The 18,414-nt window shown below is 40.8% G+C and overlaps 1 protein-coding gene across 2 annotated transcripts in view; it reads right to left on the bottom strand.

Moving 5' to 3' along the window:
- Positions 1-3,090: 3,090 nt before the first annotated feature.
- The window catches only part of BLNK (B cell linker), a 103,046-nt gene continuing 87,722 nt past the window's right edge, over positions 3,091-18,414 (bottom strand). For both annotated transcript variants that reach the window (XM_036736363.1, XM_036736365.1), the window contains 5 exons: positions 16,047-16,078; positions 13,558-13,634; positions 11,028-11,111; positions 6,924-7,079; positions 3,091-3,899 (listed from right to left, as the gene is read on the bottom strand). In XM_036736363.1, the coding sequence (XP_036592258.1) occupies positions 3,780-3,899; positions 6,924-7,079; positions 11,028-11,111; positions 13,558-13,634; positions 16,047-16,078 (469 nt within the window). In that variant the 3' untranslated portion in view covers positions 3,091-3,779. The remainder of the gene's footprint in view (positions 3,900-6,923; positions 7,080-11,027; positions 11,112-13,557; positions 13,635-16,046; positions 16,079-18,414) is intronic.

The following is an 18,414-nucleotide window of genomic DNA, read 5'->3' as shown; positions in this document are numbered from 1 at the left end:
TGTAGATGTAAGTAAAGCATAATAATGTGCTGTGAATAAAAATATACGAAGGAGAATTTCTGGCAAGGGGTTGGGAATCAAGGGAAACCATGGAGGAGTAGTTATTTGAATTGGACCGCATAAGGTAGCAGTTCAACAGATGGAGATATAGTATATGTGAAAATCCTTTGTAAACTGAAAAGCTACATGAACGTAAGATTTTTTCCCCTTTCATTGCCTCCTTTGCTCGCTATATTCACCAGAATATAGTGCCATTTTGTTATTGCAGCAACAGTTAGGAAGTATCTTGGTGCACTGAGGGTAGCACAGCAAAAAACAAGATGATGCCAGGGAGCCGCATGGTATTAACGTGTACCATATGCGCAGTCAACGTCACATACTCTGCAGGTAAAGGGAAGAAATCTGGGTCTGCTTACTGAAGATGTCTTGGTGTATTTGAGGAAATTACAAGTAGATTGCTAGGGAGAGATTCATAGCACAACTCAAATGTTGAGAAGTATGAAAAGCCTTTCACTTGTATGAGGTTAATTATAAAGAGGTAATGACTAAGTTGTTGAAAAATATATTAGGAAAAAAGCATGCTAAATATTGTTTATCACTACAGCAAACTACTGTGGGAAGCTTGTTTTCCTGTAATGTTTAAAAACAGGTGATAACACCTCTAGACAAATGTAGGTGCCTCATGAAACCCTTGATGTTCTCACACTCATCTCTATCCCTCCACTCACTCCTCCTTGGTTCTGGCTCTTATCCCCTCTCAGACTATTATATGATAGCCTCCTAACTGGTCTCAAGCCTTCCCTTTCCAATCCATCCTCCTTACTGCTGCCTAAATGATTCTTCTAAAGTGGAAGTCTAACTTGAGACTCCATCCAAAATCAAATGCAATCCTTTCTATTTGTCTTTCTCAGCTCTTCACAACCTGGCTCCAGCCCTATACCTTCATGTGGTCTACAACTTAAACTGGTCTTACTGTTCCTGCCATCTTCAAGGATGGGCTCTCCTTTTGCCTTCCCTAGCTCATGGCATCTCCCTTCCCATGCATGCCTATATACACAGAATCATAGATCGATGATTTAGCATGAGAAGGGACCTCAGAGGCAATCTAGTCCATTTAATCCAACCCAGACCAAATAAACTGAAGTGATTGTCCGAGGTCAGATAACAAGTGTCGGGTGGGATTTGAAACCTGGTCTTCTGACTTCAGGGCTAGTTATACCAAGGCTGCTTCCATGTTGCCCCATCTAGCTCTAATGTGAGGGAGGGCAGGGGCTGTTTTTTGTTCTTTCTCCTTAGTGCCCTGCACAGTGGCTATTGCATTTTTTTTTTGCATTTTTTTTTTTTTGGCAAGGCAATTGGGGTTAAGTGACTTGCCCAAGGTCACACAGCTAGTACATGTGTCAAGTGTCTGAGGCCGGATTTGAACTCAGGTCCTCCTGACTCCAGGGCCGGTGCTCTACTCACTGCGCCATCTAGCTGCCCCTGGCTATTGCATTTTAAACACTTAAAACTTGATTCATCTGTTGCAAAGAAGTAACATTCCAGAGGAATTTAATTTCTTTATTTCACACTACATCATATTCATTTAATTCTTATCCCTTCCCATCCCAACATACTTCTTTCCATTGGAACATCTGTACACATAAACCACATGTATAACAATTTTTTTTAAAAGGTAATCTCTTGCCTTTGTGTAGTGTAGGGGATCTTTAAAGCTAAGTGAACCCCAGAAACGTTTACACTGATCTTTAGATATTTGGCATCCAGCAGCTAGGCACTACTTTCCCACATGCATTCTAACCCCAATCCCCACCCCCCACCCCCACACCATCCAACCTCTGAAATTAGAAACAAAGTTCTATTGCAGCTAATTGAAGTGAAAACTGAAGGCCTTTGCATCTTGCCTGTGACATCGGTGTGGATCTGAGACATCATGCAATACTTTAAGTAGAAAGAGAGGACTTAGAAGATTTGCGGCACAGACTTCTACTTCCCAGCTGGTGCTGGAAGCAGTTTGACTCCCATATTCCCTGCAGTAGCCAGTCTGAGCAGCCCAGCAAGATCCCGAACCCCAACTTGTGCAATTCTTTGAAGGAGAGACAAGCTGAAGCTTTTCCTAGGCTCCCACCTGTTTCTTTGGTGGGGCCAGTATTCCAGGACAGAAGTGTCAAACATGGGACCCTCAAAATCAGATTAAGATAGAATTGGGAAATATTTAACTAAATAAAACTAGGATAAGACAAAGATAACATTACGTTTTAAAATGACATCAATATGCAACCTGCAGGGATCCTTATGTGGAGATTGGTGGCCCCTGTTTCTATTTGAGGTCAACACCACTGCTCTAAGATGTGTGAGATACAGAGGAGGGGCAAAGGGGTAGTTTAGCACACAGTCAAGGAAGGGGATCTGTTTTTAATCTCTGGAAAGCCAGAATTTTCAGTAGGTTGAAGGTTCACGTCCTAGGAGTTAGACCTGGAAGGGACCTTAGAAGTTACCAAATCCAAATTCATTTTACAGATGAGGAAAATGAGACCCAAAGATGTTAGTTTGCCCAGCGTCCTATAGCTAATGACTAAGGCAGGATTTGAACCTTGGTTTTCGTGACTCCAAGGCTAGCAGTTAGTAACCAAAGGTCAATCAACTTTGCTGCCATTATTAATCTTTATTAGTAAAACCCTTTTGTTATCGATAGTGAAAAGATAAACTGCAGTAGTCCAGGTCAGTTTGTTACAGATTCAGACTTAGTGAGATTGCACTCTATAGGAACAACCATACTTAGAAAACTGAAATGATTGGGGTAGGGCTGATTGGGAAGGAGAGGGTTCATGATTCACATTAGAAAAGGGAAAAGCTTTAAGCCAAGGATTTCTTTGAAAATGTATAAAAATTAAAACATCTTATTAAAAGCTAGTTATCTTCAATGGTAAGTTGCCAGCTTCTAAATAATCACACTCTTGTCCAATTTTGATTGTCATAACCCCTCCCCACCCACTTTTTGGGGCATAATCATATCTCTAGGAGAAGGTTTGCTGTGAACTCTGTTTTGTTCATCCTAATTTTGGGTCCACCAATAGACACATGCGTGAGGAAGAATGACTGTTTCTTTAATGAGTAGAACAACCCAAACCAACCCTGAAATTAACAATGATTTCTTAGAAAACTGACCCCATGATTCAGGGTACATCCACACTATGGTCTTGTACGCCTTGTGGGAGGAACTGAGTGTTGCCGGGTGATAGCAATCACTCAATAATACATGCCTGCTATATACAATCTAGAATACATCACCTTACAACATTTTGATCTTTTTTTTCTTTTAGTGATTGTCAGGGTTTGAGAAAAGATGCCTAGGATATCTCAGCCATATGAGTTTAGTGCTCTTTCTTCCCAGCCTCAGTTTCTTAGTAACCTTGTTTGCTAGATGGCTTTATTTTCTTCTGCTGAAAATGGATCAATAGAAGAGAATTTATAATTGAATGATTGAAAATTCTCATTCTCTAACTGCTTCTTGCAGTCTAGTTTGGAGTCCATTACAGTAATGGTGATAACAGCTCAACCTCACTGTATATTACAGCGTCATCTTCAGAAACGATAGACAATACAATCTCCAAGATCTCCTTCTGAAGGAATGGTGTCCTCTGTGCCAGCTGCCTCAGTCCATGGTGCATGAGCTGTGATCCAAGAGTGGCCTTGAGAATGTTTCTCATTTCACTAAAACACTTGGGAATTGGGGACATCTGAGGCAACTGTGCTAATCTTGTTTCTCTTCTTGTTTCCTATGAAACTTTAACAGCATATTTCAGTCTAGTGGAATCTTTGGTGTTGTTCTGACTGTCGATGAGAACCAGAGGTGTATGTTGGTGATTCTTTATTATATCAGCCACACTGTTAAAGTGCTGGAGGAAGAAAACACAGATACATTAAAGCTAAACTTCATTTCCTATAAGAGCCTAGTCCAAGCCCTGTCTCTTCTACAGCAACTTCTACAAGTAAGTGAACTCTTGTTCCAACATTAGTACCATCCTTATGAATTTCTTCTGAAAAGATCACTTGCCCACAAGCTGGAAAACTTGGATTTTAGTCCCAACTCTTCAATTGTCTTATTGTGTGACTTTTGAGAATTCACTTTATCTCCCTAGACCTTGGCTTCCTCATCTGTGAAATGATGTAGCTGGCCTAGGTGACCATTAAGGTCCTTTCCATAGTTCTGACATTCTTTGGTTCTATGATTTCTACTTAATACTTCATTGAATTAGACCACAAAGTGTCCCAGAGGGTAGGGAACAACAAATACCTCTACTATACTTGCAGATTAGATAGGCTGGAGAAGGAAGCCTTGTTCCTAGCATAGTGCCCAACTAAGACTTGTCCATTTAGTGAGTGAATGAACAAGTGAGTGAATAAGCATTCATTTAAGTGCCTACTATATGCCAGGCACTGAAAAGCTTTGGGGATACAAAAAAGGAGCAAAAACAGGCCCGCTCTCAAGGATCTCATAGTCTAACAGAGGAGATAATATGCAAGTAATTATATTCAAACAAGTCCTATACAGGATAAATTGGGGATAATCTCAGAGAGAAGGTACTAGCATTAAGGGGAATCGGGAAAAGCCCTTTTGAAGAAGATGGGATTTTAGCTGAGACGTGAGGGAAGCCTAGATCAGCAGGAAGAGCATTCTAGGTATAGGGGACAGCTAGTGAAAACACTCAATGTCTGGAGATGGTGTGTCATGTGGGAGGAACAGCAAGGGGGTCAGTGTCACAGTCCAGATATGATACTGTTGTTATCTAAGAGCCTTGAAGAAGGTTCCCGAGAAGAGACAGGTCTTCAAAGTCAGACTGGAGAGAGGCTTGGGGCTTAAATTGTCTAACAGAAATGTTTACAACTCCTGACTGATTTACATAGCATCCAGTTAGTTAGCTTGGGATCAGTTTTTAAAAAAAGTTATAAGCCCATTTTACCTTTTGATTTCTACCTATTTACCTATTCAGTTTGGAGCTAAAGCTAGAGGACAATAGAAGCCCCTGGTCACTCTTCTCAAAGAACACAGTCATAGCTGGTATAAGAGAAGACATTCAGACAGACAGAAACGTGAGATCATAATTTGTGATCCTCCTTGAGATCATGGGCTTAAGAAATAGCATTTTTTTTAACCTTGCTATGACTTACTATGTTATAAAAGTATTTCCTTCCCAAACTTACATAAGTTTCAACAATAGTTGATTGGTTTACAAGAAGTGAGTTTTTTCTGAGTTTCTTCAAGATTCACCAAGAACTACAAAAGTTTTCAAAATGCTTTTTGCTTAGAATGTTACTAGATAAAATAAATGAGAATCTGAAGGAGTGAGAATGAGTCAGATATATTATTCTGAGCATTCCTGGCAAGACCTCTAGGACCATGGACAGTTGAACGGGGATGTTTAGACTGGATTAGAAGAGACTTAGGGGAAACCTGATGGTCCTGTTGCTTTCAAGACTGTCATGTGGAAAAGGGGCTAGACTTGTACGCAGATGATAGAGCTAGAAGCAAGGGGCAGAAACTGCAATGAGGAAGATACAGGCCCTTTAGGAAAAGCTTCCTAATGATTGGTGCTATCTCCAATTGGAATGGGTAGCCACCTCAAGGAGCGGTGGGTTGCCCCTCAGGAATAGGCTGGATGACCAATTGTTGGGGATATTGTAGAAGTTTTGTTCTGCTAGGGTTGGGCTAGATGGCCTCTCAGGACCGTGTCTACTTTGTGCTTCATTTCTCTGGGCCTTTTTTAAATGAAGTGGACATGGTGGAATAGTCAATGGTCACTAGACTTTCTAGATCTAACATGTCAAGGACACTTGTGCCATCTAGTGGTCAAGCTAAGTAAATGCTGTAGAAGTAGAGATGAGCTCACAAGGCCCTCTCATGGCCAAACTGGAAATGCCCTTGGAATGAGCTGAGATAGTCACCTTACTGGTGAAAGTTTGATGAACAGCAAAATTACTTTTATAATTTCTATGATGAAATTTTGAAAGAATTACATTATATCATATGGACACATACGAGATACCTTAATTTGTTTGACGTCTGATCACATAGGGGGAAGGTGTATTTATTGGGAGTGTTGCTCCAGAAGGCAAAACTGGAACCAGTGGATAGAAGTTATTTGAAGAAAGCTTTCAGCTTAACATATGGAAAAACATTCTATTATTTAGAGCTACCTAGCAGGAAATGGGCTTCCTCGAAAAGTAGAGAACCCCTGTTCCCTGGTAGTGTCTCAGCACAGAGGACAAATGACCACAACTCTATGTCTATGTAAATTTTACCTATCCTTCACCCTCCAGATCACATTCTGGCTCCTCCATGAACTTTTTTCTTACTGTTCCAAGACAGTGGTCACCTTTCAGTGAGAAAGCAGATTACCTAAACAAGTAAGAATGAAGCTCTAACACTTGCCTAGACTGAGGAGTTAAGACCGGCTTGACCCTGCGTTTAGGGCCTCCAATTGTTTCCTTCCTAGCATTTCCATTCCTGACACCAGCCTGGCAAACTGACCTTCAGTATTTCTGCATAGGCTTTGAGAACTTGAGCTCTGTGTTTCCAACCCTGTCCTGGTAATCTAATTTCTAGCCTTGCCTTGCCAACTAATACTTTTTGGAATTTGGATCTTGAATTCTGTGTTTCTGGTCCAGGATTATAACCCTGAATTGGCCTTTATGTCTCTTGTTCCTGGCTGTCCATAGAATCTGTAGCACAAGAATATTGTCCTTTTGTTTTCTAATTATGTTGTATGTAAGTTGTTTCTAGAACAAGACTGTAAATCTCCCGAGGTCTGGGCAGAACTGAACAGTGCCCATATTTGAAAATTTTTTTATATACCCTAGAGTACCTTACACAGTGTTAAAACTCTGTGGCACAGTAGAGTTGAACTGAAGGAATTACTCACCTCTTCACCATTTTTCTTACTGCCCAAAGCATATTGTTTTGTTGATTCAATATACCGCACAGGGATGTTATAAACCCTTCTGTTATAGAATACCACTAATGTATATGGCTGCTTGGAGTTGTGACCAGAGCTTTTCCTTATAAGAAATGATCCATCCTAGTTATAGAGGAAAATAAAATAAAAAACACATTATGGTTAGTATCACTATTACTTGCTACCAATAGGAAACTACCTTTAAGGATAACTAAAGATACCTAAAGAAAGGTATTCATGGCCTTTGAATATCTTTTCATTGGGAAGGTTACTGGACTTCTTGGGAAACCTGGTTTCCAAACTTGGCTCTTTCAATTAGGATCACAATTTTGGGGGCTGAAAGGGACTTTGGAATTCTAGTCTAACCCCTTCATTTTACAAATAAAGAAACTGAAGCCCAGATGGATGGTATAACTACCAATATCACATAGCTAGTAAATGTCCAAGATAGAAACTGAATCTAGGTCCTTTAATTCCAAGTCTGTTGTGCTTTCTGCTGCTGGCTATGTGACCTAGGGCTAGTCAATTAACCTCTGTTTCCTTATCTGTAAATTGGAGATGCTCCCACCCCTACCTCACATGGTCATTGTGAGGGCCAAGTGAAATTAGGTGTGTGGAAATAATTTGTAAATTGTAAAATACTGTTGAAATGTGAAAAATTATGAGAATTTATGGTTTACCATTTTCAACAACATTCCAGTGTGGTGTAATGGATAGAGAGCTAGCCTTGAATTCAGGAGGATTTGGGTTAAAGCCTCACCTCTGGTACATACTGGCTATGTGATCCTGGGGAAATATAATTTTACCTCTTAATGCCCTGGACAATGCTCTAGGACTACAAGGTCCAGAGTATGTTCCAGCCTTCATTGGTAGAGGGTGTCTCCTTATTTGGGAATACTAATGAAATACAAAATACCAATACTAATGAAATCACAGGCCCCTCTATTTTAGACCTTAAAGTGCTAATGAAATGTGAGCTATTGTTGTCATTATAGCTAAAGAGAACTTAGAGGTCATTTGGTCAAAGTCCCTCAGTTTACAGAGGAGGAGACTAATGACTTTTCTAGGGTTATTCAGGTAGTAAAGTTCTGGAGGTGTGCTTTACTCTAGGACTTCTGGTTCTACCTTTTATTGTCTTTCCATTGTACCATGGTATTACAAACTGATGGAAGTAAATAGAACAATTTGGTTATAGGAATAGTAAGGAATTGCATGAAAGAATGTATTAATATTGTCTCTAGACCTTTTAAAAAAGATATCCTAAAATTTTCATTTCCTGTAACATCAAGTCAATATAATTTATTAAAAAAAATTTTTGTAAAAACCAGTCAGGCATTGTATTGCCTCAGAATAGTTACCAATCTCTTTTTACAAAGGGGTAGACCAGATGGATATCTCTCCTGTGTGCTTTCTCATTCTTTCCCACGTTTCTCCTAGGAATCCTCATTATCAGAAAGGGAAAGAAGACCTATCAGAAGTCAAGATGTGGAGCTCAAGCCAACTGGAAGCTGGAGAAACTGCTACCATCTGCCTCTGGTCTACAGAAGTCTATTCTCCCTTCTCTTCCTTTCTCAGGGTCTAGAAACAGCACAGAATGCTCTGAGGATGAGGCATTCTGGTTCATAGGTAAAGCTTGAAGAAACTTCTATTTCACTTAAATGGGACACAGCGAAATATGAAGCAACAGAGGTTATATGAGACCAGACGAAGCAATTGCTATCTGGTATCAGCACCCATCCGTTACCAAGAATGGGAGAAAAATGTACATAAGGTGGTACAAGAGAATAGGCTAGAGGAATTAAATAGAACAGAGGTAATGGGTACCAGGGCCTATCAGGTTCTTGCACCAGTGTCCATAGTTTTCTTGGGGTTTTTTTTTGGTCTCATCTGCATCCTATATAATCCATCCTTGACTACAATCTACACTTCCCTGCCAGAGTAATCTGAAAGCACAGACCTGATTATCTCCCTCCCCTACTCAAAAACTTTAAATGTCTTCCAATGGTATACTGAATGAAATCCAAACTCCTTCACTTGGCATTCAAAGCACTCCATGTTCTGACCCCAGTCTGTCTTTCTAGCTCTAACTCCCACTGTGCTCCCTCTAATGGGCGTATCTCCAGTTTTCCTCTATACCTTATTTGTACGTAGCTGTTTGCATATCGGCTCTTATGTTCAACTGCAAAGAAGACTTTTTTTAAGCCTTTCTTTGTATCCCCAGCACTTTGCACAGTGCCTGGAACATGCTGTTTTGTGGTTGTCACCCCATGGTGTTCATGACCCCATTTGGGGTTTTCCTGACAAATATACTAGAGCAGTTTGCCATTTCCTTCTCCAGTCCATTTACTGATAAAGAAACTGAAGCAGAGAGGGTTAAGTGACTTGCCCAGGGTCATATAGCTAATAAGTGTCTGAGGCTGGATTTGAACTCAGGAAAATGAATCTTCCTGACTCAGGCCCGACACTATGCATTATGGCACCACCTAGCCACCCCACTAGTAAGTGCTTAATAAATGCTCGTTGACTCCAAGTAACCTATATTTCAGGCAAATCAAACTACATACAGTTGTTCCAGATGCTCTACATTTTCCCACCTCTGTGGCTTTGTTCATGCCTCGAAAGCCCTTTTTGCTTCTAGCTATTGGAATCCATCTCCTCCTTCTTGAAGGCCCAGTTCCAATGATGCCTCTTCCTTGAGCACTTTCCAAGTTCCCCAGCTGGATGTGATTTCCCACTCCTCTGCCCTCCCATGGTATGCAGTACCTCTCATGTCCCTTACCTCATCTTGCCTGAAGGTATCTGAGCCTATGGATAAGCAGAGAGAGACGGGAAAGAGGCAAAGGATACTTGGAGGAAGAGCAAAGCTGATGGAGGAACAAAGGGAGAGACAGGGTAAGGGTGAGGGATGGAGAACAGAGTACAGCCCCATGTCAGATACTCTTGGAAGGAGTAGAGATATTTACTCTGCTGATGAAAGTTACTATTCTGAGGGGAGAAGGGGGAAAGTCATTCTTATAGAAGCAGATAAAACGTGAATAAAGTAATAGCTGACTACATAGAGCTTTAAAGTTTGCAGATCTCTTTATGTGTTTCTCATTTGAGGTGGGGAATCCATTTTACACGTGAGGAGATGGAAACAAAGCTCGGTGAAGTAGCTTGTCAGTGGTCATGCAGCTGGTAAGCACTGGAATTGAGCCGGGTGAGACAAATGGAAGCGTGGAGAAGTTCAAAGTCACAGGACTATGCAGCTGATGGGTAGAATGGTCATGCCATCAGCAGAAATAAAAGAAATTATGATGAGCTGCAAGTTCATGGAGAAGATGCTCCCTATTGTTTTGAGAATGTTGAATTTGGGGTAACTGTGCTACATTGAAGTGATGCTCACTGTGACTTGCTGACGCCAGGCCCAGCTCAGCTCTCTATCTCTTGTGTCTTGGTGCCTTTCTCTAGAGGGCTGAGATTGTTTCAGTTACCATCTACTTCCAGGCTGCTGGCATGATGATTTTCTAGAGAAGCAGTAGGGTATGGGAGGAAGAGCGCTGGCCACGGAGGTAGGAGGCTTGAGTCTGGCTCCTACCCCTACCCCTCACCTGCTGTGTGGCCTTGAATAAGTCATGTAAAGAAACAACAGGAAGCACGGTGCTCTGTGCCAGGCGCTAGGTTAAATGCTGGGGATACAATGAAAGGTAGAAATAACCCCTGCCCTTAAGCTCACAGTCTACTGTGGCAGATGTCATGCCAACAACGAAGTACTACACACACATCTATATCTATATGTCTATGTACATGCATACACATGCATGTACACACACATAGATGTACACCGTATATATACATATACGCCACACGCACACACCCCCAAATTTGGAGGCAGTCTTAGAGGGAAAACACTAACATTAAGGGGGAGTAGGAAAGGTGAGACTTTAGCTGGACTTGAGGGAAACCTGGAGGTAGAGATAAGGAAGGAGAGCATTCCAAAGATGGCGCACAATCAGTGAAAATGCACAGAGTGTTACATTAAAAAAATGGCAATGCTAGACTATGCACAAATTTTGGAATTAAAAAACACACCTTGTTGGATTTGTATAATGCGGCCTCTGCTGATTTTCGATCGCAGGAACCAGCATACCATGGTCTGCAGTGAACTTCAGCTTCCTGCAAAACCAAGAGCACATTAAAAATACTAAAGCATAGGAGAGACTGAAGAGCACTCTGTTTTCTAGATGTACAAGAAGAGCCCATGGAAAGAATGCAGGATTGGCATATCCCAACTCTGCCCCCGAGTATCTACATGTGACCTTGGAAAAGCCTCTCAACCTCTCTGGGCCTGGAAACTGCTCATCTTGTACATCTGTAAAATAAGGGGGTTTTACTAGATGACCTCTAGATTTATGACCCTAGGAACTTAGAAACTCTGTGTGTGTGTGTGTGTGTGTGTGTGTGTGTGTGTGTGTGTGTAGATTACAAGACAGGAATAGAGAACTTACAGAAGAAAAAAAAAGGTACAGCAGATGGTGGTATTGAACCCTTCCCTACCCTGGTTTCTGTGAGAAACCGAAGGAACGGACATTCTTCCCATTTGTTGGAGAAGCAGGAATCACCACTTACCACCTTTGGGACCTCAAAGCTGCCCACAGTCAACTGCAAAGGGACACATCCACCATTGGGCTTATCTCCTTCCATGGCTTCATTTATCACCTCTATGCAATCACCTTCCAAATCTCTATATTCCCCACATCTCTGCCTAGAGCTCCCGTTCCATATTTCCAGATGCTTGTTGGGTTAGCACCATCTAGATTTCCCACCATGACTGCAAACTCAACATACCTAAAATTGCACCCTCTCTCTAAATGTGCCCCTCTCCATAACAATATTTCTGCTGATGGCATTATTTTCTCGGCCTGTTACCCAGACTTAGAACCTTGGACTCGACTTTGACTCCTCATCGAACCCCGCCCCTCCCCTCTCCCAATATCCTAGGTCCTAGGTCTACTTTGATAATAACTCATATCTCCCTCCTCCTTTTCCATTCCTATTGCTACTGCCTTAGTTCAGGCCCTCCTTATCTTGTGCCCAGACTGCTGTGATCATCTCCTAGGTGGACTTTCTGCTTCCTGCCTACTTATCCTCTTATCTGCCTTTCATATTGCTGCTCAAGGGAGCCTCTTACACAGCTCTGTGCAGAGAAAAGACCCTTGGACTTGGAATCAGGATACCGGAGATGAAAGAGTCATTCAGTCACTGTGTTACCTCAGGCAACCTGATGCAGTCTTAATCACCTTATCCATAAAACTGGGTCCATGATGCTTGCACTGCCTACCTTACAAAGTACTCTGTAACCTATAAGGGCTTTTTTTTATTGACAGAAGTCATTGCTAGTAGGAATCACAAGAGAATACACTTTGATCACATCATTCCTCTACCCCAAAGCTTTCCTTTTTTTTTTCTTTTTTTAAATTGCTTTGAATAAAATATAATCTCTCATTTCTGTGTTTGAGGTCCTTGACAAGCTGGCTTCTCAGGTCATGAATTCATGTTGCTGTTGTTCAGTTATTCAGTCGTGTCTGACTCCTCGTGACCCCACACCCCGTGGGCTGTGCTGTCTATGGGGTTTTCTTGGCAAAGATTCTGGAGTGGTTTGTCATTTCCTTCTCCAGTGGATTAAGGCAAACAGAAGTTAAGTGACTTGGCCAAAGTAACATAGCTAGTGAGTGTCTGAGGCTGGATGTGAATTTAGGTCTTCCTGATTCCAGCCTCCACGTCCTATAGCTAAACTAGACCCCTTCCCTTCTCCTGCTTTCATCCTGCTTTCTCTGCTCTTGGTGCCTTTGCTTCTGCTGGGGCGAGCCTTAGCTTTGCTACCTGCTGACATCTTTCCTTCAAGGCCTCACTCAATCGTCACCTCTTCTATGGAGCCTTCTCTGACCTTCCCAGTGAGAGTCATCTCAATTTTGAGCACACTTTGGATCTCTCCTCTGCACTTATCCCAGTCTTTCTGCTGTCACATTATATGTGTGTGTGTGTGTGTGTGTGTGTGTGTGTGTGTGTGTAAGTGTGCACATTCACCCATGTGGACATATACACAATTTATATGCACATCTACACTCATAGGGCATACATAGGCATATTGTATTGTGTGTTTGTACTTCATACACATGTGCTCACACGCGTACATGTGTGTGTGCAATGCACACACATATATGTAGATATGTGTGCATGTATATGTATATTTTTATTTTCACCCCTAGTGAAATACAAGCTTCTTGAAGGCAGGGATTGTTTCATTTATATATTTGCATAGCACGGTGCCTGGCACATGGTACTTGGTTAATGCTTCCTGATCATTTTATTCCCACATCACAGTTATTTTGTGTATGTGTTTTGTCCTCATTAGGTTGTAAGCTATGTCACACCTGTCTTCATATCCCGAGTGACTTGCATCTAGCGGGTGCTTGGTAAATGTTTGTTAAATTGAATTGAATGGAAGAGCATATTAAATAACCACACATACAACTCCAAGTTCTATCTAGAAAACTCTCTTATCTGTTGCTTTGCTCCTCCACCCGATGAAGAGCTGATACTTAGAAGAATAATTTCATACCTGATCTGACAAACAGGAATTGGCTGGAAAGTTGGGTAATGGAATATCCGTACTGGGACTTAACACCTCTGGAGGCTCTAAAAAGGATTGGAGATCGGTCAAAAAGAGAAATATAAGACTTAGTCCCTGCCCTCAAGGAGCTTGCAGTCTGGTTGGGAGAGTGGGCAGAAACATAACAATGACAGAACTATATAAAATATTATGTAAGGAAAGGTGTACAGGTGAAAAGTGCAAGAAATGTCTGAAGGAGGCAGAAGCCAGTTGGGATCTGAGTGATCAGAGAGGGCTTCATGGAGGAGGTGAGGTTTATAGGAGCTGAGGAGGTAAATGAGATCGACTGGACATTCTAGGCTGGGAGAGAAGCACAAGCAAAGAGAGGCAGGGATTAGCCTGACTTGTATCACAATACTGTCACCTCATGAAGTCTGCTCAGTTTTAGAACTGAACAGCTATTTGGAAAGAAGGGAAAAGGAAAGAAGTTGGTTCTAAAACAGTTGATTTGCATTTGTTGACACTAATAGTAGCAGGCAAGTGAACAGAATGAATGAGTCCTTCCTTGCTTAAAAAAAAATAACCATAAAACAGTGCCATCGGTGTCCCTCAGCCCCAACCAGGATTTGAATAGACTGCAAAACATGACCATAAAATTTAGATTAGTCCATCCTAATGTGCACTGGTACCCTCATGATTTCTCTCCCACTGTACCCGGAGAGTGGTGTCCTTAATGACAAAGTCTGGGAGACAAATGAACAAAACCAGTCTTCCAACTGTGGGAAGGCCTCAAAGAACATATGGTGGTCCAGGACCATGTAAGTGAGATTAGGGTCAGGCTCTTTGATAGGTTCCCACATATTTGAATTTTAGGGAATCTTAGAGCTGGGGGTGGCCTCACTAAACATCTACTCCAAAATCATGCCTAAAAAAGAATTTATGTTATAGCTTAACAATGGTCATACAGATATTGTCTTGAAGACTTCCAATTAAGTCTTCTATTAGCTCTTGAGCAGCCCACCTTTAGGAAAGTTTTCCTTATATCAAGCCTAATTTTGCTTCTTGTTCATTTTCACCTAGTGCTCTTAGTTCTTCCCCCGGGGGCCAAAAAGAACTAATTCATTTCTCTAGATTCCTAACCTATTAAATATGACACATCATAGAATGCCTTTAAAGTTAGAATTAGGTGATCACTGAATTTGACTTAAAGGTCTTCAAACTTTCAATAGAAGTTGCAGCAGATTTGGAAGGACCTCAAATCCTTGCCTCTATCTTTTTAATAAGTGTAATATAAATTTAAGTATCTTCCACAAATTCAACAGTGACCAAAAGGTTTTTATTTATAATTTAATTATAAAACCTAGGATTTAGTGAAAATTGCATTTAGCTAACATGATTCCCAGATCCATTAAAATCTCTCTCCATATTGCCCTCCCCCCCGCCCCAATCTTAGTATAAATGTAATAAATGACTTTTATTACAAAAAATCCTTGGTGAAATGGCAAGGTAGCTATACTCAGAGGGAGGAGTCTTGGGTTCTAGTCTTGGCTATGCCACTAACGCAATATGTGACCTCGGAGAAGTTACCAGACTCTTCTCCCTTTTCCTCAATTTTCTTCATTTCTAAAATGCAAGGAATAAGGGAAAGAGTGCTGGACTAACTAATTTTGGAGGTTCCTTATATCTCCAATCACCTATGCTTTTGTAATTTCAGTGCTCATATAATACTCTCCAGTTAGTTCAGTATAATACTCCTTTTTACCGATATACAGTATCAAGTTATTCACACAAAGGATGAGGCAAATTAAAGATCTGGCATTCACTCATTATGGAACTTAAGTTAGTCTGTTTAATACTAGACTTGTTATTTCCTTTACCAATGCAGACCAGAACCCTCCCTATAAGAGAAACTGGGGCACTGAGGTCACACAACTGGTATATGGGACCTGAACCCAGGTCTTCTCGACTCCAAGGCTAGCTCTCTAACTGCTACATACACCTCTGCCTCTCAGAACCTTTGTTGTACCTCAATATCTCATGGACCTCTGATTTTGTCACAGAGCATATTCCTTGTTCTGAGGCAGATTCCAGTCCTTGCATGATTTAGTAGATTTAGAAGATGACCTTCAAGGGTTGTTGTGCCCCAAAATATATTGTCCTGGAGCTGACTTGGTGATGATCTTTATCTAGAGTTTATCTAGACTGGACCTCATATGATGGGCATATGTTGAAAAACAATGTTCAAAACTGTTGCAGCATGGTAGGACCTGCTAAAGCTTTCATTTTTTTTTTTTACCATAGCTTTGAAGAACTCAAGGTTACTTTCATGCCTGGATAAGAAATTGAAAGAGGAGCCTGAGCTCACTAGCTTCAATACTGTTTGGTTGGTTGGTTATCAAATTAACCAGAAAATGAATGACCAGATCTTTTAATTCTGTGCAATCTTATTGTAAATAAAACTACCTTTAATTTTATTATCAATAACTCATTGCACTTACTTGGTGGAGGTACAGGTTTCTGTTGGATTGGTCTGAAATAAAAGAGTAGAGATTTAATTAAGGATAAAATGGAATGTGAATTGACTTTTTTTCTTCTTCTTTGAATAACAAAGATTTAACTTTAAAGAGTATAAATGCAGACAGAGACAGTTATCAATAAGCATGTCTGGATTATGAGCTATGTGACCTTGGGTAAGTTACTTAAACCTTCTGGCCCTCAGTTTCTTTATCCATAAAATGAAGGGCTTAGGCTAGATGGTCTTTAAGCTGTGTTCTGGTTAAACTATTCTGTGGTTCTCTGAAATTCTCTGGTGGTTCTGAATTATCAGCAGAATCATGATTGCTCCACAAGAGGACTCCCTTGATTCTAGAGGCTTAGCAGGGAGGACTTTTTCAACGTGGTATCTCAAAAGACTATGAAATGGTTAATCTAACATCATAGTTCCACAACTATGGAACCATTCTTAATGGAGGCACCATTGGACCTGCTTTAATAAATCAAGTGAGTCGTGTCTCATTAGCAACATAAATTAACAAATAATTACCATGCTAAAGTTCCTATTAAAATTTGTTAAATTGATGTGGATTTGTAGGAAAACTATCTGGGTACAATTCTAACTCTATTTCTTACTTACCCTGGGCAAGTCTTTTAACCTCTCTAGGAGTTAGAATTAATCATTTCTAAGGTTCTTCACCCTCCCCGCCCCCTCCATGTTATGATCCCAAGTAATTAAACAAAAGAGATAAGGCAAAGTGTTTGGTAATCATAAAATACTATGTCGATAAAAGTGATCTTCATTACTATTATTATTTTAATGCTCTCTGCAATCTTGTTTGCAAAATTGATTTGTTGTGTAAACCTTTTCTTTCTTCAAAGAGAATTTAAAGATAAGTTTTCATCTAGCCCAAGTCAGATCATCATAAATTCCCCTGTGGGCCTCATAGAGCTCTTTGTTTTTCAAGATGGAAACATTTTGAAAAGTGGAACAAGCACAAGCTCTGGAATGAGAAGATCTGGGTTCAAATTCTGCTTCTGATGCTTTCTACCTTTGTGATCTTGGACAAGTCACTTGACTTCCCTGGGATTCAGTTTACTCATTTATAAAATGAGTAGATGGATTAGATGACTTCTTGGGTCTCTTTCAGCTCTACAACTCTGACTTCTCTGGGGACATATTTATTCTGTAGTATTGTGTATTACCGATGTACATTTCTCTTAGTCTTCTATTAGACTGTAGATAATGGATGTGACTGTCCATGAGGGCAGGAACCACATATGTGTCTTCTCTCAACTTCATATCTGCTTTCCCAGGATGTGGCACAGTGTGCTCTCTCTCTCTCTCTCTCTCTCTCTCTCTCTCTCTCTGTATGTGTGCTAGGTGCTAAATAAGTATTTCTTAAATTAATGAAATCCAGGAAATGATCACCTTCCCTTGCCCCAGCCTGTTGCCTACACTCTCCCTTCCTGGTCTATTATTAGAGCTCCATAGGATCTTTCTTCCTATCCTTCTCTTAACACTGAGGATTTCTGTCTTAGCTCCTTCCCTTCCAAGGCATTGCTAATAAGACATCCCTGTGGGAATTAGGAGACCCATGTCTACATCCCAGCTCTCCTACTTGTGAGCTGTCAAGACCAGTAATAGTTTTTGCAGTATTCCTGGTGTGAGGTGACAAGGGCATACTACTCTCTAGGGTGGTGACAATGGGAAAGGAAAGGGGAATCAAATATGAAGATATTCTGAAGAAAGAATCAACTTGGTTTGGTGACTGACTAGGCTAATGGGCTTTCTTTGAAGGGGGCTTCATGAGTCAAAGAAGACAAACCCTGGCCCTAAGACCCCAGAATCTGGGAGAATGATTCCACTACCATTGTCAGAAACATGAATCTCAGGAAAGAGCCCATCTGGAGGAAGAAATGAGTTTGGTGTCAGGGATTGTGACTTTTTGGAGTTTAATTGGCCCAAATTCTAATCTTTCCACCACTTGTTTTGGCTTTGTAGAAAGAATCATAAAAATTATAGGACCTTAGACTTAGATCTGGGACTTAAGAGACCATCTAATTCAAGATGCCCTTTTTTACAGATAAGAAGATAAGAAGCTAAGTGACAAGCCTAATATCATGTGGGTAGCAAGAGGAATAGCTGGGATTTGAACCCAGGTTCTCTGATCTTCACTTTACCACACCTTAACAGTTGGGCCTTTTTCATTGGTAGATTGCCCTGAAAGCTGAAGCAATTACTTCAATAATTCAAGAAACAAACCAACCCACTTTCTGTTATCTGGATAAATTTGGGTAAAAGTTGTGGTGTAGTGGTCTCAACCACCTTGACAATAGCTTTTGTTTCTTCATTACTGAGTTCCATGAATA

The sequence above is a fragment of the Trichosurus vulpecula genome, chromosome 8 (assembly GCF_011100635.1).
Source record: "Trichosurus vulpecula isolate mTriVul1 chromosome 8, mTriVul1.pri, whole genome shotgun sequence".
NCBI lineage: Eukaryota > Metazoa > Chordata > Mammalia > Diprotodontia > Phalangeridae > Trichosurus > Trichosurus vulpecula.
This window is presented reverse-complemented; position numbering and strand designations above follow the sequence as displayed.